The sequence below is a fragment of the Akebia trifoliata genome, chromosome 6 (assembly GCF_017979445.1).
Source record: "Akebia trifoliata isolate Shusen 1 chromosome 6, ASM1797944v1, whole genome shotgun sequence".
Taxonomy (NCBI): domain Eukaryota; kingdom Viridiplantae; phylum Streptophyta; class Magnoliopsida; order Ranunculales; family Lardizabalaceae; genus Akebia; species Akebia trifoliata.
The window spans coordinates 23644902-23666040 of record NC_141380.1 but is presented as its reverse complement, the minus strand read 5'-3'; the positions used below and the strand labels follow the sequence as shown (position 1 = coordinate 23666040).

The 21139-nt window shown below is 34.5% G+C and overlaps 1 protein-coding gene across 1 annotated transcript; it reads right to left on the bottom strand.

Moving 5' to 3' along the window:
- Positions 1-705: 705 nt before the first annotated feature.
- On the bottom strand, positions 706-1711 carry LOC147400445 (AT-hook motif nuclear-localized protein 28-like). Its single transcript, XM_086444517.1, has one exon. It carries the CDS (start codon positions 1652-1654, stop codon positions 821-823), a length of 834 nt encoding a protein of 277 aa, XP_086300643.1. The 5' UTR covers positions 1655-1711; the 3' UTR covers positions 706-820.
- Positions 1712-21139: the final 19428 nt, after the last annotated feature.

Sequence of the window (21139 nt, the reverse complement as noted above, 5' to 3'; positions counted from 1 at the left end):
ATTGTTTTTATTTGATCGGAAAGCTTGGTTTTTAATGAGTTCATTAACTTGGTGCTGAAGGGATTTGAACAGAGGTCTCTACTAGTTATCATTCAAAGCTTAACAGTAATGTTGATGGAGAAGATTTGAGACTTGAAAAGTCCTTACAAATTAGGAAAACAATAGAGCTCATCCCATTGTCGTGTCTCTGTATCAGACAGACGATTGAGATGTTTTGGATTGAATAAAAAAAAAAGAGGAACAATATTAATTAGGAGAGATTTCATTGCCATTGCCACACTAAGTTTTGCTAATATCACCCAAAGATGTGTGCTAATTCTTTCGTGATTTAATATTTTAATTAAGAGGTAGTGTTAGCAAAAGTTGGTGTGGCAAACTTATTCCCCCCCCCCCCCCCCACCAAAAAAAAAAAGAAAAAAACCCTATCTTGTTCTTGAGGATTGAAGGTTTGAAGGAGAGAAATAACCTTTTTGAGGTTGAAGATGAGGGTTAAATTTTTTATTTTTTTAGAAAAAGAAATTATCCTAAGAAAGATAACTAGAAAATCAGTAGAGATCCCTATCAGATTATTATTCATCTCTAGGATTTTTTTTTGCCTTTTAATTTCCTTTGATCTCAACATCATGTTTGATGGAGGAGAACCTCAAATTTCACAGGAGTTCCATGACAATTGCAACTTGTAAGCTGTAAATACTAAAAAAAACAAATCATCCAAACCCAAAAGTCACAGTTTCTTACAGAACAAAATAAAAAAGAGCTATATAAAAAAAGAAAAACCAAAGATGGGTATGCTTGATTGATTTCATCCCTCTCTGACAACTCAATAAGGAGGGGGATGAGACATGGGTGCCCAAGAAGGCATCTGACAGTTTAATGGGTTGGGAGGTTCAACACTATAAACAGGCACAGAGGTTCTACTATTACCACTAAGCTGATTATCCTTCATAACCTCTTCTTCTTCATCTCCTCTGTAAGGAAGACTGTAGAACAGAGGGTTGACAAATGAAGCTGCCATTAAAATCACAGTACTTGCAGCCATTAGTTTCCCCTCAACACTCCCTCCAAGGACTTGTCCTTGATTTCCTGCAACAGAGATTGTTAAACTAGGACAAGAAGAAGATGAAGATGAAGACGTAGACAAAAGAAAGGTCCCCGAGAGAGAAAGAATCTCAAAGCAACCAGGGATTGTAAGAGTTGTATTATTAGCTGAGGAGGTGACATGGCGGAGTGAGATGTTTGATACTGAACCGGATCCACTCAGGATGGAAAGAGATAGTTGGTGTCGAGATGCGAAACTAGCCACCATCTCGATGATGTCTGCTGCAGCGGGGATCTCGAGGACGACTGCTTGCATGGTCGACTCGCTGTTTTTGGTAATGATGATGGGTGGTTTGGGCTTATTTTTGGATCCGGGTGGTCTTCCTCTTGGCTTTCGAAGAACCTCTGTTGGTAGTGCTGATGTTGTTGATTGAATCTCTCCACCACCACCAACACCACCTCTGCTGTTGTTGTCGTTGTTGTTGAATGTGGGAGTAATAGAAGCATCCATGAGAGGAGTAGATCCTCCTCTGAGGCTTTGTTGTTCATCTTCTCCTTCATAGCCGTAGCTCTGTCTAGCTTGTGAGAAAGGGATCATTCTCCCGTAATCCGCCATCTTCCCTCCCCCCTGTTTCTCTCTCTCTCTCTCTCTCTCTCTCTCTTTTTCTGTGGGGCTTAAGCAAAACTGCATGGCTACTTATGGCGTTAAAAAATAATAAATAAGTCAGTAATGCTGGAGTAACTTAACAAGACACTGCATTGGACACTAAGCTGACATCATGGTATGCATAGAACCCATAGATGCATTTCATTCGTATCTCGAGGAAATAAATCTATGGTTCTATGCACACTTCCACATCAACGCAATGTTGTAGAAAGTCGCTTTAGCATTTTTGCAAATAAAACAATTAAGTACAGTCATCGGAGACCAGATGTCTAAGTTCAACTGAGATGGAATATACCCCTAAAGAGTTGATCCAGAGCGGTGTTCCGTTCCCACATCACCATACGGTATCTACGTGGCATATTTTGTTTGGAAATTAAAAAGCAAGCTACATGCAATGTAGAAACTAGCTTAGTTAGGACATTGCGTTGGACACTAAGTTGACATCATGGTATGCATAGAACCATAGATGCATTTCATTCGTATCTCGAGGAAAGCATTTCTGGTTCTGTGCACACCATCACGTTAATGCAATATCGTAGGAAGTCACTCTAGCATTTTCCTTAATAAAATAAGAAAGTACAGTCGTCGGACGCCAGATGTCTAATTTCAACTGAGATGGAATATACCCGTTGATCCAGAGTGGTGTTCCGTTCCTATATCACCATACGACATCTATGTGGCATATTTTGTTTGGAAATTAAACATAGTGGGCTGCATGCAATGTAGAAAATAACTTAGTTAGGACACTGGGTTGGATATTGAGCTAACATCATGGTATGCATGGAACCATAGATGCATTTCATTCGTATCTCGAGGAAAAGCATTGATGGTTCTGTGCACACCTCCATGTTAGCACAATGTCGTAGAAAGTCACTCTTGCATTTTCCTAAATAAAAAAAGGAAAGTATAGTTGTCAAATGCCAGATGTCTCATTTCAACTGAGATGGAATACATGCCTTGAAGAGTCGATCCAGAGCAATGTTCCGTTCCTTTATACGGTATCTACGTGGCATATTTTACTTGGAAATTAAACATAGCGGGCTGCATGCAATGTAGAAAAAATAGCTTAGTTAGAACATTGCATTGGACACTGAGTTGACATCATGATATGCATAGAATCATAGATGCATTTCATTCGTATCTCGAGGAAATATTTATGATTCTGTGCACACCACCACGTCAGTGCAATGTTGTAGGAAGTCACTCTAGCATTTTCCTAAATAAAATAGGAAAGTACAGTCTTCGGACACCAGATGTCTAATTTCGATTGAGATGAAATATACACCTTAAAGAGTCGATCTAGAATGGTGTTCCATTCCTATAACAACATACGGTATCTACGTGGCATATTTTGCTTGGAAATTAAACATAGTGGACTCCATGAAATGTAGAAAATAGCTTAGTTAGGCCATTGCATTGGACACTGAGTTCACATCATGGTATGCATAGAACCATAGATGCATTTCATTTGTATCTCTAGGAAAAACATTTATGGTTCTGTGCACAATTCCATGTTAGCACAATGTCGTAGGAAGTAACTCTAGCATTTTCTTAATAAAACAAGAAAGTACAGTCATAGGACACCACATGTTTGATTTCAACTAAGATAGAGTATATGACTTAAAGAGTCGATCCAGGGCGGTGTTTTGTTCCTATAACAACGTACGGTATCTACATGGCATATTTTGCTTGGAAATTAAATATAGCGGGCTACATGTAATGTAGAAAATAGCTTAGTTAGGACATTGCATTGGACACTGAGTTGACATCATGGTATACATAGAACCATAGATGCATTTCATTTGTATATTGAGGAAAAGCATTTATGGTTCTATCCACACCTCCACGTCGGCACAATGTCGTATGAAGTCACTCTAGCATTTTCCTAAACACAACTTGAAAGTACAGTCATCAGACACTAGATGTCTAATTTCAACTAAGATGAAATATATGCTTTAAAAAGTCGATCCAAAGCAGTGTTCTGTTCATATAACAACATACGGTATCTACATGACATATTTTGCTTGGAAATTAAACATAGCAGGTTGCATGCAATTGGACACCAGATGTCTAATTTCAACTGAGATGGAATATATGCCTTAAAGAGTCGATCCAGAGTGGTGTTCCATTCCTATAACAACGCACGGTATTTACATGGCTTATTTTGCTTGGAAATTAAACATAGCGGGCTACATGCAATGTAGAAATTAGCTTAGTTAGGACATTGCGTTTGACACTGAGTTGACATCATGGTATGCATAGAACCATAGATGCATTTCATTCATAGCTCGAAGAAAGTATTTATGGTTTTGTGCACACCTCCACGTTAACACAATGTCATAGGAAGTCACTCTAACATTTTCCTAAATAAAACATAAAAGTATAGTCATCGAACACTAGATATCTAATTTCAACTAAGATGGAATATACCCCTTAAAGAGTTGTTCCAGAGTGGTATTTCGTTCCTATAACAACATATGGTATCTACGTGGCATATTTTGTTTGGAAATTTAACATAGCGGGTTGCATGTAATGTAGAAAATAACTTAGTTTGGACACTGCATTGGATACTGATTGCTTGATTTAACTTACTGATTGCAGTGCACGCTTGCTTAAGTGATTTGGTGTTCATATGGATGAGTTGATCATTATCCTGTACATTGAACACATGTGATCAATTTTTCGATATTTATAATTATTTTGCACAATTAAGCCTTATTAACATGGTATAACATGAAATGTGATAAATTGAGGCTTAACATACTTATTTATCTAATCTAATGAAATAAGGACGGAAATCAAGATAAATGCCTAGGAAAAGTATGGATAAATTAGTATTTTGAGACATTGATCATACCCCCAAACTTATCTTTTTCTAGTCCCTTAGAAAATAAAATTGCTATTTTTGCAAGCATCTCAATTGCATTTAGCTAATGCAACAAACCTCTTAAACCGCTAGGTTACCCTAATGGACGAGTTTGACTTGTGAGGGTTTGTAAATACTATACCCACTGTTGACACCCCAATTTAAACGGGCCCCCACTTGAAAGAACCCAAAAATATCAAATTTTCAATAAAATTTGTCAATAGATCTAAAAAGCCTAAATCATCGAAACATGACATTTTTATCGATTTGAGGGCTCCTAAGATCTCTAAAAGTCTAAAGAACCCATAATAGAGACTTGGTGTACCCCTACCTTCCCTACCTTTTACCGTTCCACCGTCAAAATCGAAAATACCACAAGCCCGCTTAAGGCCCACAAATCGTCAATTCCTCAAAAATCACTCCTCACTTATTCTAACTTAGCCTAAACTTAATTCCATATTACCTAAACCCTAAAATTCACTTACTATGACACCTTTCGAAACACTAACAAAAAGTCCCATGTTAAATCTTGAGGTACTAGGTGGCATCTCAAAATTTTGACATGATTTAATCTGTTTATGTTAGCATTCCAAGGCACTAAATACCTACTTCACCTAATAAATAATATACATTATATCCTGTGTATATACATACAAAATATAATAATAATAGAAGCCTATATATATCTAATAACATACGATAGATCAGAGTGCGGAAGGATAAACAAAATATAGGATTATACAAAAATTCTTCACTCTAGTAAAAGTCTTAACACTCAACCCAAAATCTATAATATTACATGGACTAACTGACGCCGCTAGGGGATATAATCACAGTATTTACCAAGTAACGGACTCTGGTCGTCTATCTGACCTACCAGATTATCTTTATTCATGCTCTATACATGTCTCGCCAAGTGTCAGATCTGAAACTAAAAAATAGAGAAAGAAAGGGTAAGTAACAATGGTTACCCAATAGGAAAGTAAACAATTTTTACCAATAACTTCTCCTAACATGCATGAATAAATATACTGAATCATTTTAACATATGCAAAGCTTTAAAGAATAAACTACGATTAACTGGTATATATAGTCAAGGATGAGCAACTAAACATTTTAAAATCCATATTACACTAATCAACAATATTCACTATAACATTTTATTTTTTATACAAATCTAATTGACAAAATGGAAATATTAAACATGCATTTCATTTTATATATCAAAATAAGACAATAGAGACATAATACACAATCGTGGAATAATGGAATTAGAGAGTTGAGATTCATGACTGGATCGCTCCCAATCGGGACATTATGTTTTATCATAAAGTATAGTTCCTGATTTAGTGGCTGCTTGCTGTTTACCACACTTGTGGGACAATTTATTCGGCTCAGGTTGGCCATTTGATGTGACCGTAAGCAATGGGTCTCTTTTTGATGTGTAAAAATGTTTGACTACTATAGATTATTAGTGATCATTGACTAATCATCTTCGTCTATGTCTATCAGGTGTGCATGTGATTTTCAAATATACAATCCCATTCGTATACAACCACCTTTATATTATAAGTTTACTGGTAAAGATAGAAAGAAATAAATCCGGATTTTAGTTGTGACTCCATTCTCATACACGTCTCATACTACATATGAGTTTGGTTGTCCCTGCCGTACATCCTAGGATAGTATATCACTTTGGATGATATGACAGACTATCCTTTTAGGTATTCACAAGCTCTTTAACGGTTCACAAAATAGTTACATATACATATAATCTCTTTTTTTGAAAACAAATAAGAAATTTTCTTTGAAAACAAATAAGAAATTAACATTACAGAGTTGAGAATGGATATCCAGTTTCCTACCATACAACTGTGGTCACGCGGCCTAAAATAAATAATAGTACAGAAAAGTAAATCAACGCCTCGCGCAAATAAAAAGTAAATAAACATGCACGTCACCTCGTGACAATATAAAGTAAATTAATACTAGATATCTGTTCATCAACCCACACATAATATCACAATATAAAATGCAGACATCACCCCTCAGGTGTAATTCTTACATTTTACCGTTTCATCCCATTTTTCATTTTTTTCGATTTTTGCACTTTTCACTTTTTCAAACACACTAATCATTTTTTGATATTCATTTACTCAATATGAGTTTATTGAATATTAAATTCTTTTTCAAACTTTAAAATTTATTTTTATTATTAAATTGAAAATTTTCAAAACTTAAATAAAAAAGGGGTTCGAGTAGTGCACAAAACCCAATTGGCGGAATTAACCTAGTGAAATTTCTTACCCACGTATAATTTGTTATAAAACAAATTTAAAGCTATCAAACATGAAGATTTGCCGTGAATTTGAAATAATGAAAAGAATTCTATATTTCTAAACACATTACAAATTTTCATTAAAAATCTTAAATGCAATTTTCACAATCTACGATTACCAATAAAAATTGAGAGTCCCTACCAATCTCTATGCAATAGAATTGAAACACGTGCATGAAAATTGAGATGATTGACATGAAAATCGAGATGGATCGGATGTCGAGATGGTTGATTTTTGAATCAGACCCAGTAATTTCGAAGATCTCGATGCTATTGTCATTTCTCCCTTTTATAACAGAGGACGATTTATGCTCGAGATAAATGAAATCCGAGTTGAACATTTGAAACCCCTGTGTATCCTATGGTTATTTTTCTATGAAATGGGAAGAAAGAGAAGAGAAAAAGAAAAGAAAATGGGTGAATTTTGTAGAGGTCGATGCTGCGGACGTTTTTTCTTTTTTCGTCGAAAGTCGACGACAACCTGTTTGTGACGAATTTAAGGTTGAAAATTGGGAAAAAAATATTTTTTAAAATTCTCGACTGGTTTTTATGCATTGGAAGAGAATATGAATAGTGGTTTTTATTTAAAATTTATTTATATATGCTGATGGGACGAAATTGATATTTTTTATATTATTTTGTTTGACGATAACTTGACCGTCCGGACTCTAAAAGTGACGAGTGAATACTCTATTTTATATAATTTTTCATTTCAAATGTAACGGTGTGGTTAGATTTTACAAATTTTGTCTTTAACAAAAATTCACTTTTCTGTCTAGTGAGACCTTAAAATTGATGTTATTTTCATTTTTTTTATGATAATTTGACTTTTTGGACTCCAAAAATGATGAGTAAATAGTCAATTTTCTATAATTTTTCATTACGAATCTAATGATGTGATCAAATTTTAAAAATTCTTGCTCTAGCAAAAATTCATTATTTTAGCCTAATCCGACTCAAAAATCGAGGATTTTGTAACTTTTCTATTCAGACTAGCATTTGAGCGTGCTTATAGGCTAAAATACGTTTTTTGACCATTTTCAATCTAATGGTGAGGTCAAATTTCATTAAAAATGATCAAAAAAGATTTTAAAGTTTTACCCTAAGTCATACTTTTAGAATTTTATCAAAATTCCATTATTTATTTTTTCTCGAGATATGAATAAAAAACTCGAGATTTTACATCTACCCTCACAATTCCATCCTAAAATAAATCCTACCCAATCCCAACAACCTAAACCTTTCCAAAAACCCAAGCCCAATACACCAAAACCCAAACCAATTCAAATCCACAAACCATTACTTACAAACCATTATTTATATCGACCAATCACATGTCTACACCACAACTCACGTCCCAAAAAATCATTTTATCAAATCTAACCTATCACCTTTCTTTAACACAACCACCAATTCACATCACAACCCATACCTCCCTTCATCATTCACCCTCAACCCATTCTCAAAAGCCATCCCCACACCCTTTTCTTTCAATCAATTCACCTAAACACTCCATATTCATACCCTTTTTACGCTAGTCACAATCTCCTTCACCCTCCAAAAAATTTAAACATCTAACTCCTTGCACAACCCATTTTTTAATCAAATACCACACATTCTCATCCCAACTAATACTAAATCTCATTCTTTCAACCAAACATTCCATCATTTCACCTCACCAAACACTCAATCCAAATGGATTGGAGAGGATCCAGACCATTTGGATAAAAAACTATCCATTTACACTCATTACACAAATACCCTTATCCCAACTCTAAATTTCATACCCCTCACCTTCAAATCCCATGCCATTCTGTACTATTCTACTTTTTTACCCCATTATACCCTTAAAAACAATCTTCAACTATTATAAATTCCCCCCTCACCTTCCAAAATGGATACCAAGTCTAAGTCTAAAAAATCTCTTAATTCTCTCATACTTTATTCTCATCTTCTTTAATTATTTTTCACTTTAACAATACACCATCATAATTCACTAAGGACTAAAAAAAAGTACCAAGGAAAAAGTCATCAAGGCCTGAGGATAACAAACCCTCCTTTCTATTCCCTCTCTATATTCTTCTTCTACTTTCTCCCTCACTAAGGACTAAAAAAAAGTACCAAGGAAATACTTAAGTTGTGATACTTCCCCTCCCCTATCTCTACTAGATTGGACTTCGGTTTGGTTGAAAGTATAGGAATTGTAACCACTTCCAAAATAAAATTGATTTTAAACCTTTCAAATCATGTTGAGATAATCGATATTTGGGTCCTTCTCAACTCTTGTGAATGGACCCATAACTATTAGCTAATATTTTTCAAAAAACATATATTATTCTCAACGCTAGATTTATAAAAGGATCATCTCTTTCAATGAGATGATTCCTATAACTTGAGCCGATAGCAAATCCCTACTTAAGGTACAAGTTGTCAAACACACGAAACTCTCATTTTTTTTTTACTTTTCTCATTTTTTTCAAAATGATCGAGTTATTTAGAGGTTGCCATCATCTGATAGAGAGAAAGAGGTGCCTAACACTTTCTCCTTTCTCTAATTGGACCGCTTACCTCGATCTTAGGTTGATCAATATCTTATCCTGAAATTGCCTTGACCCGTTTTCACTAAATAGTGAGGATGAGCCCGATTTGTAAATGAGGGATTTTTGAGGAATGGGAGTCGCCACCTAGTTTAAGTCTTGGAACCCAAATTAACTCCAAATGGATATGGGCCGATCCACGAATCAGAGAGATGGGTAAGGGGTCAGATTACGGGTTTCGAAAGGTGTTAGGCACTGAACCCGCCCGATCAAGATGATCGATCTTTACTACGATCCAAAATCATCTTATGGTCAACACACAAAGACTATGGTCAAGGTTGCAGTCCAATCATCATCATCAAGTTATGTTGGGTTTGCCAAACAAATTCTATGGTTAAAATTGTCCCAATTATTACATGATTGTTCCTTGAATTTTGAAAAAAATGAACTTTGAAAAAGCCTTGTATCACATCTCACATTCTAGAATTCACATGACAATATTTTCAAATTACCCAAAATCGAAAATTCTTGCAACATTCTCCAAGTAGGAAAGATCATAAATACCAAAACTGCTAAATTGGAACTCGTGAAGTTTCTAAATTAGGAATTTGAATTTTCCAAATCTAGAATTTGGAAAATATACGTTGAGTTACTAAAATTAGAAGTTTATAAACTGCATCCTCCTAAAATAGAAAGTCTCCATAAAGATCAAAATTTTGAATTAGCAATTTCAGAATCTATGAGCATGAACTTTTCAAATGGAAAAATACAAAATCTTTCGAATTGGAAAATTGCTAAAGCATGAGATTTCCAAAATGTAAATTTATAAACTTATGTTTTTCCCGAAATAGAAAATCATGCAATTCTCAGATTAGAACATTCCAAATATCGATTTAACACAAAATCATGAATAGGAGTTTCCGAATTAGAAAACTGTGAATTTATGACGAATCACCAAATTAGAAATTTACGAAATAACAAGAAAAAATCCATAATACCATACTTATCAAATTGGAGATCGATAAATACCAATGCATACAAAATTTCCAAATTTGAGAAAAAAATCCATATTTATCCGATTCTCAAAGTAACTAAACATGCATGGAAGCATAATTCCCAATCTTTTCAAAATAATTAGCATCCAACGACATGCATGTTTATCAAGTTAAGGGGTACATAATTCATGAACTAATTATAAACTCATCACCAACTTATCACAAAAGTATATTTTCCAACCCTATTGCAAGAAAATTGAATATCATCATGAGTCATACGAATCAAATTCGGGCACAATGATCATAGCATTTTAACAATAACAATCTCCTAATACCAACATGCAAAAATAAAATAGAAAAAAGTAATAAAAAAGGTATAAAAATATCCCCCTAATCCTATCAATATGCAAAAACAAATAAAACTTAGAGAAATACCTAAGAAAATTTTCCTATCCTATCAATATGCAAAAAGAATAAAATAGAAAATGACACGCACGTAAAACAAACATGTAAAACAAAAAAACATATAAAACAATGACATAAAAATAATATTCTACCAACCTTATCAATATGCGAAAAACAAATAGAAACATAAAAAATAAAAAAATAAAAAATAAATAAAAACATTCTCCTAACCCTATTGAAACGCAAACAAATAAGAACATAGAAAAAAAAAAAAACCTAAAAATGTTTTTCTAATCCTATCGACATGCAATAAATTATGCCATAAAAAAGAAAAGAAAACAAGAATGAAAATAAAAATGAACCAAAATAAATTTACTTAATAGAGAAAGATGACGAGTTGATTCCTTCAAGGAGGACCCAAAGGTTGTGAATACCCGGTACTGGGATATCGATTGAAGAAGAAGACTGAAAGTGGCGACTGGGCAGAGAGGTAGATTGATGATGAACTGCTGCATGGGCGCTGGAGATGGGTATGAGTGCAAGGATGATAATCCGAATCTATCCAAGAAGACCTTGCAGAAGATAACCTGGAGAGAGATAAGGGGGCTGAGAAAGAAAAAGGAGGGTTGAAAGATGGCTGTAACAACCACATTTTTTTTATGAGGAGGCTGTTGCAGAGATGTGGTTGCTGTTGGAGAACGTAAGAAAGAAGTGAGAGAGGTGATGAAGTGCAACAACAAATGTTGCAGTGTTGTGAGGATGCTGTGGGTGTGCTAGAACGTAAGATGAGAAATGATAAGAGGGCTTCTATGGAGGACTGTTGCAGTGGCTGTGTTGAGGATGTGGAGAAGAAGTTGTTGCAGTAGGTTTAATGGAGTTAACGGAGGAGACAACAAGAGAGAGGTCGAGTCTTTCAGAGAGATGCTGCCTAAAACATGAAAAGTAGAGGGAGATCGTGAGTGTGAGAGACGTGAGGGTGATGAGGGACCAGGGACATTGTTGCAGCGGCTATGGAGTGAGTGGGACGTGCAACACAGAGAGAGGGAGTTTGACAAAAATGTTTGTTGCAGGCAGAGAGAGAGGAGGTTGTGTTAGGACACGAAGAAGATGAAGGCAGTAAGATGAAGGGAAGGAGACTAAGAATGAGAGAGGAGGGCAGGTACGAAGAAGAGAACCAGAGCACCGTTGACCGAGAGCTTCTCTTTAACATTCAACAAGTTTTATAGAAACTTAGGCCCTGTGTGGATACTCCTCTCTGCATAAGAGGAAAAGCTCAATCTCTTCCCACAATAGAGCAAAAAATCTCTTCGCTGAAGAGTGTAGACACCCCATTTTTGCATTCGCCTGATTAATCAACCCGATTACAATGGTTCCCAATGATGGATGTTTATTTCAATGCTTTATTTATTACTAGATATGTTTCAAAAATTCAGATGAGGTATCTCGAACTGATAAAATTATAGAAACCACATTACGCTAGGAAAATATAACCCGAAAAACGTAGAAATCATAATCTTGCCGACAAAAAGAAGCTTTACGATAAAAATCACTAAAAATGACCAAATTACTAAAATACTCTTAATCTCAAAACTTCCGTAGAGCCTACATTACGCTTAGAAAAATCCTTTCAAACACATAAAATAACAAATCGAAATCAAATATACCATTTCGCCAATTTTCACAAAATCGACAAAATTATAAAAATGCCCCTCATAAAGTTTCACGACCATTTCCCACAAATATTTTTTATAAATGACACAAACCAATATTCCTATTGAATTCCTTACGAAAAATTGATTCCAAAACATCCCGAAACATTAAAAAATGACGTAAAACACAAAAAGTCCTCATAGAGGGCAAAACGGTAATTTTACAATTTTAATAATTAAAATTTTTGAAATTAATAATTAAAACATTAATTAATGAAAAGTGAAGTCCTAATTAAAGTCAATAAAGTAAGACTAAAGTCAAACTCTTAAAGTCAATCAAGTAAGACTAAAGTCAAAATTAAAGTCAATCAAGTAAGACTAAAGTCAAAATCTTAAAGTCAATCAAGTGAGACTAAAAGTCAAAGCCCTAATAGAATTCTAATTAAACAATAACTCTATTTAAAATAATTTTAATTAAACACTAACTCTACCTAAAAATTCTAATTAAACATTAACTCTATCAAAACAAGCACTCAAAAAAATCTATAAATAGGGGTCTCTATAATCTATTTTCGTATCTGAAAATAAACCCTAGAAAAAGTAGGTCAAAAAGCTTCCCTAACCTCCCATAAACCTTAATTTTGAAGCCTCAACTCCTTACCTAACATCCATACCCCAACTTTAGATCAAAAAAAATACCTAGAAACTCTTCAAAAACACCCAAAAATCTATCAAAAAAAAAGTTAGAAGATTCAGATCTAAGAAGAAAGTACCTCGTCTTGGAGATTCGAAGTAAATCCGATAATAGAACGAAGCGAGGAGTGGTGTACGAAAAATTATTCTACCAGATCTGAGGGAACAAGATCGTTGTCTTCGTAAAGGTATATATTTCTATTTTTTTAACGGTTAGGTCCTTTTAGTAATGTAGTCTTATTTGGGAATTAGTAGAGATCGGCGTTTGCCGGGCAGGGTTGGTGCCTAACACATTCCAACCCCGTAATGTGATCCCCGGACTCAATATTTTTTTTGTAGTAGATTAGTTGTTTCTTTTTATCCGTTCGAGTCGATATTCAGTTCCTAGACCGCAATAACTAGGTGGCGACTTCCAAACCTCAAAGGTCAAAAGCGGATCCGCACATCACGCGGATTGAGGGTGCTTTCAGTGGCGACTTAACTAGGGACCATTGAGGATCAAACTTTAAAAATCCCAAATATGGGAGCATTGTTAAAACGACCTAGTTTTGTTATTTTTAATTGTTCGTTTATCAGTTTATTTTATTTTTATTGTTGGCTCAATTATTGCTCATCGGGTTAGACTTTGAATATTTGCTTGGACATGTTATTTTATATGATTCAATCCGGGGTCATTTGGAATTGTAGACACCCCATTTTTGCATTCGCCTGATTAATCAACTCGTCAACCTAATCGCAACAGTTCCCAATGATGAATGTTTATTCCAATGTTTTAGTTTGTTACCAGATATGTTTCAGAAATTCAGATGAGGTATCTCAAACTGACAAAACTATAGAAACCACACTATGCTAGGAAAATATAACCCCAAAAGCTTAGAAATCATCATTTTTCAAATAAAAAGAAGCTTCACGATAAAAATTACTAAAAAATGACCAAATTACCAAAATACCCCTAACCTTAAAACATCCCTAGAGCCTACATTACGCTTAAGAAAACTCATTCAAACACATAAAACAACAAATCAAAACCAAATAAATCATTTCGTCAATTTTCACAGAATTTGACAAAATTACGAAAATGCCCCTCATAAAGTTCATGACCATTTCACATAAAAAAACTTCATAAATGATAAAAACCAACATTCCCATTGAATTTCTTATGAAAAACCGATTTCAAAACATCCTGAAAAATTGAAAAACGACTTAAAACGCAAAAAGTCCTCTCCGAGGGTAAAACGATAATTTTATAATTTTAATAATTAAAAATTCTGAAATTAATAAATAAAATATTAAATAATGTAAATTGAAATATTAATAAAATTAATTTAAAAATTTGAACAAAAAAAATTGATCAATCAGGCTCTCAGGCAAAATTGTTGATGGTTGCTCAGATATTTATTAAAGGACCCCTCCATCTGGGGGCCCAAAGAATTAAAGATATAAAAAATGGGGTTTCTCCAAAATCTTAAAGTCAATCAAGTGATACTAAAATTCAAAATCGTAATAGAATTCTAACTCTATTTAAATAATCATAATTAAATAATAACTCTATTTAATAGAATTCTAACTAAATAATAACTCTACCTAAAACAATTCTAATTAAATTATAACTCTATTAAAAATAATTATAATTAAACACTAACTCTATCAAAATAAACACCTAAAAAAATCTATAAATAGGGGTCCCTACAACCTATTTTCGTATGAAAATAATAGACCCTACGAGAAGTAGGTCAAAAAGCTTCCCTAGCCTCCCATAAACCCTAATTTTGAAGTCCCAATTCTTTACGTAAGACCCATACTTCGATTTTAGCTTGAAAAACACCGAGAAGCTCTTTAAAAACACCCCAAAATTCATAAAAAAATTTGAAGAATCGAGATCTAAGAAAGAAATACCTTGCCTAGGAGATCGGAAATCAGATCCGGAGACAGAACGAAACAAGGAGTACGGTACAAGGAGCGATTTTATCAGATCTGAAGGAATAGAATCGTTGCATTCGAAGGTAAAATTTTTTCTATTTTCTTTCTATCTAGATTTTTTTTGTTAGCAATGTAGTCTTATTTGGGATAACTAGAGACCGACATTGGCCTGGCGAGGTTTGTGCCTAACACCTTTCAACCCCGTAATGTAATCCCCGGATTCAATTTTTCTTTGATAGATTAGTCGTTTTTATATATTTCGAGTCTATATTCAGTTCCTAGACCGTAATAACTAGGTGGTGACTCCCAAACCTCAAAGGTCAAAAGCGGATCCGCGCACCCCGCGGATCGAGGGCGCTTTCAAGAATGATTCCAAATAATGCAAGATTTCAATAAGTTAATTAAAGAGGGAATGATGTTCGTTGAATTGGGAAGTTTTGTTTTGTTTTTTTAGTTTTTTTAATTATTTTATTTGTTTATAAGGGTGTGTAGATCTGCCCTTTTGCCATATTTTTAAAAAAAATTTATTAGGGTGTATGTTGTTCTATCTTCAAACAGTTTTTTTTTTTTTTAAATAATAAATTTTTTTAGGTGGGGGCGATCTATCTTTCAACAACACTTTTTATTTTTAAGTGTTTGATTTGTTGATGGATTTGTTTTTTTTTTAAAAAGAGTTTTTTTTTAGTCGTGTTGTCTATGGACAGCAATCAAACAACCAAGCAAATACAAGTCTTTTCAACATTGCCAACAACAACAATGTGCTGGTATAGTTGGGGTGCCGCAAATAAAAGTTTTATTTTTTATTTTTTTACACCCCCTTAACAGCAATAGCGTACTGATGAGAGTGGTGTGTCATGCGTAAAATAAATCTTTTTTTTCCACACCATCTTCTTAAAAGGTTTCACCTGGTTTCGTCGTTTTTCAAAGAGACTAATTCGATCTCTTTGTTTTATTTGTTGAAATCAGACCGGTCGACTTGAAACTCCGCATAAAATAGTCAATTGCTCATGAGTTAGAGCTTAGAACCGTTCTTTCCTCTCGAAATTGACTCGGGTTTAAACAATTTCATCAAGAGAAGGATGATCTCACTTCTTGCCATTGAAGAGAATTTCAAGGTTCACCTTTTCAGATTGTTAAATTTGAAGTTTTGAATGCAAGATCGACCCTAAATTGGTTCGTATTCGTACCTTAGAGGAATTTGAACCTTGGTGATCATTCCGATTTTTGTTTTCGCTTCTTTGTTCGATCGAATCATAGGATCATTTGGTCCAAAATCGGTGACCTCTGTTTTTGAAGGTGTTTTTCTAAAAAAAAAAAGAAAAAAATAATCTTGAATCAATCGTAGATTCTGTCGTTTGACATAGTAACTCTATTTCGTTTGAAGATTCGACACGGTTTACAGAGAAAGGGATTTTTGTCGCCATATCATATGCAACTTTTTTTTTTGGTTTTGTTTTAAGTGTGGAATCCTTTTGAAATTAGATGCGGCAGCCGAGCTGCTGCACTTTAAAAGCTTGGGAAGTTGTTTCCATGATCTTAGTCAAACCTTTTCTTTGGACAAAATGTCGATCTAATGATAATAACGAAGGTGAGTCACATCCAAGAAGAGGAGAAGAGAGGAAAATAATCCTTCTTTTTTTATTCCTCCTTGATTTCTCTCCATTGATCGTCATTATCAAAATTGTTTGAATCTGTTGCGTTGATACTTTTCCATAGGAGCTTTAACAGAATCTTTGTTTTCTTCAAAACTTCATCGATTAAATTCGTCAATGTTTCTGATTATGACCACCCAGATATCGAAATCATAACATATTGGATGCCAACTCAATTTGGGAGCTTTGAATAGGGAATTGAGAATCGAAATCTTGTGAATTATTAAATTTTTTTAGGATCGAAACCAAGAGATTGGATGAGGAACCACAGTTACATAAGCGGTTTTTTGGTATGATTTTTAGCTTAATTTAACTGGTGAAAATTGTGATTGTTCGATTCGTCTCAAATTTTTTAAAACACACCATTTAAAAAAAAAAACACCAATATGTATTTACATAATTTTTTTTTGTTCAAAGGAATTGGTGTATTGTGAGTAAAAAATGGGTGTGCCAACAATATCTCAATTGTTGTAAAATACTATTGGCAATCCTCTTTGTGACCTAAGACTTGTTTTTGGCATACCAATTTTTTTTCCTAATGCTACCTCAATGATAGCAATTATTTAGTGATCTACATAAAAATTGGGGTGACATTAGTAAAAGATGGTATGGCAATAATGACTCACCGGTGGATTCTTTAGTTTAATTTTTTGTTTTTTTTTTGGCTAGTTTTTTTTATAAAAAAAATAGAGAAAAAATTTCCATTTCCACAAGCATCATTAATTCAATGATCCATCCTCGAGTTAATGTTCATCGAAATCCCAATTTGTTTAAGATCATCCAAAATAACCTTGGATTGGACCTTACAAATTATAAAAATTATGTCTATTGCGATATTCGGGTTTGATCAATTATTTTATGCCATGCTCGTTAATTGATTTGCTATTGATCTTGATCAGATATATAGTTGATGGGTTTATTTGTTATTTTAATAATGTTATTGGATTGGTATTTACTTTGGCTAATATTTATGTGAAATCCAATGTATGATGACATGACCAGGCCCATGGGCCCATGTGTTTGAAAAAGGCCCTTAGCACACCCCACCCTATTTTGCACACACCACATGCATGTTTACTGGTTTGCACATTTGCACGTCCCATATAGCCAATGTGGCACCAGTGCGTGGCCTGGTCTCTTCGGAGATGCGACGTCATCCATGAAAACCACAACTCCAGTCACGTACCTTAGGGTATATAAAATTGGGGCATCAGTATCGTTTAATCAGGTGACTCTGAAAGGTATATCGATGCACCCAGGCTAGAGCGACCTGAGCCTTTGACTTATTGTAAGCCATATAGTCACATCTCCCGTTTGCCAACGTAGTACTAGTACGTGGTCGGTCCCCTTGTGGGATGCCAAATCATTTATGAAATCTATAATTCTTGACTCGTACCCATACACATATCAAAGATAATATAAGTACATCAATTGCACTTCTTGGTCAAAACCAGTGCCTAAGCGAGATCCTGCTCCGATGTACTACGGTACTAGGAGGATAAACTACGTCTATTCTAGAAAAGAGGTGATTTAAGAGTGCCTTTGCTCAAGCATCGCGCGCCACCTCTGATCTGGGGATTAAATTGGTTGTTTTTAGCTTCAGAGAAGTGAATTGAGGTTTTAAATTATCACCTATACGGTATATCAAACCAAGTCACCACGTACCGTCTGATTGAGTACACTCGAGAGGTATATAGGTGTACTTGGGCAAGGGTGGTCAGATCAAAATGTATTGCATATAATAAGTTTAGAGTCTAGAAATCTCCCTTGTAGGTCATGACTCGAACTTGTCGTGGGTGTTCCCGAGTTGTTTATTGAATGGGACCTTATGAATGATGAATGTGTGTGAATGATGAGATTAGAATATATGTGAATGATGAGATCGGAACATATGGTTGTTCTCAAAGTTTAAAGTTTTTTGTTTTACCTAATTAAAATGGGTGCACTAACCCAATAAAGAATCCATTTGTTGCAATAATTTATAATGACCCAGTCCATCTCGATCCAACAATCATGATGGGCCGGCTCATTTAAATCAAAATGAAAATTAAATTCCTTTCTAAATTCGGGTTTCAACCCATTTTCAAAGAAGAAAAATGGTTCACAAAAGGAAAGTATTTTCTAGAAAAAATGTTTTCCAAAAGAAGTGTTCTCTAGAAAAAAATGTTTTCCTTGAGAACAAGATTTTTCAAAAGAAAAAGTAATTGATATTTTACATGAACTTTGGAAAGTGTACTAAGATACCCTTTTGTGTCAAACCAGGATGCTAGCCACAGGTAATAATCTGATCGATCAGTTAGTCAAAGCAACCATCATAGGGATGTATCCTGCAGAGAAGATCAATTTTGGCAGACTCATGTTGAAGAGTGCTCTTTACTTCCACGAGTTTGGAATAGACTGAAACCTCTTACGCAGTATAACTAAGTATTGGAACTCCTACCTTCATATATTTCATATTGGGCATATGCACTTATGCCCCACTCATGAGGATTATTGTGGCATCATGAGGATATCTACTTCAGGACCTCTAGTTAGGCCCTCATTGAAGATCGGATATTCTAGTGACCTCGCCACAGGATTGAACATTTCAAAAAAAGAAGCCAAGGCCCTAGTCTATAACGGGAGATTGGACTTAGTACCTTTACTAGGCCCGTATCGCTCTCGTAGTCATCCCGGCAGTGTAAAACCCAAAGCCTGACGAGCCATTAGAGACTATCGATTGTGCCTAAGAATACTAGCCCAATACATGCTGACCTCCAAAAGTGATGGCCAAACTATCCTTGAGTCCAAAATTCTGATGAGACTATCGTTGTTCTTCTCATCGGAGTTAATAATAATCTTACTTTTACCTTACTTGTGGGGCAAGTAGGAGATCGAACCCAAGAGAAAGGAGGAATAGAGCTAAGCTAAGAAGATAAAATCTAAATTAACTAAAAGGAATTAAAACTATTTTTCTTTGTATTTTTGAACTTACAAGAAGATGTAAAATTGCTAGAAAATAAACTAAAGTAAATGAAATTAAAAGCAAGTAAACTTATGAATTAAAACACCATTGAAGGTGGATCTACCTAAAACATGTTAATGAGCAATTCCTAGTCTCTAGCCTTTTTATAAATCAATCATATGGGCTTGGTGTTAGCTCCTTAGATCGAAAATTTTTGTAAATAAAATGAACTAAGGGAACAAAAACAAAGTAGAATTCTTTGAAAATTTCTTACTACAAATTATCTAATTTAAGCATACTTTATTTTGATCTAATCTAAGCATAAAGTATCTATATTAAGAATAAAAGGTGCAAGAAACTTAAAGAGAATTCATAAGCATTTTAAATAAAAGAAAGTCATAAAATTAGAAATAACACAAGAACTTGCTCTAGGCTTTTCCACTCTCCAATGGAGGGGAACTTAGCCTAATGTCATTGCAAGAGAGGGAAGATAAGAGATGAAAGAACTTTTCTTCATTTCATGGAGAAAATTACAACTTCTTCTTCTTCTACTTCTTACAAGACTATTTAACCAAAAGAAAATAATTAGAAAATGAAAATACAAAAAATAAGAGAATAGGCTAAGAGCCTTAGATTAAAGGAGTCTTGGATAAGAGAACCAAGATGTGACCCTTTCTCTAGAAATGAAGGCTCTATTATAGAGAAAATGTGTGTAAAAGAGTCTAAAAGTAGCCTCCACTTTTCTTTGGACAAAAAGACAAAAGAGGAGAATATGAGTTAAGGATTAGGGCATTCCAAAGGATTAGGACATTCCAAAGTGGGCCCAAATGCTTTTGTCTTGAGATTTTGATTTCAATTTGTTGATTTTCTGCACAAGAAACATACGTAATTAGATTTATCTAGTAAATGAATTTATTTATATATAATTAAACCTAATTAACATGCAACGTGGTGATTTGAGGCTTATCATGATTATTATCTTAATATGGATAAATAGGTACAAAGATCAAGATAAATATCCGAAAAATATGTGTATAATTGAGTGTTTGGAAACACTCATCACCTTCATAGATATAGCCCTTCAACTCTCAAAGAAAGCCAATCCAGTACCTCTCATCCTACTTGAAACTTTCTCAGGTCTAAATGCCATAAAGAATGGTGAGAGGGAAAACTTCAAAGGAAGCCCCCACCTACTCTATATGTGGTTTTGTGATCATCTCAAAATTGTAGGTATTCTTTCAAACCTCGAGTATGAGCCAGAACACTTTTCCAAAAGAAACCTGTTAGTGCGTCACAACTCAGTCAAGGCTTGGAGCAAATGATTAGACTCTTGCCTTGCTCGTCATATCTGTTTGAGATGCCCTTGGTGGATGACTGACCCCCCTGTTCTAGGAACCAAAGGATCCCATTATGTTCGTCTAATTGGACTAGAGGA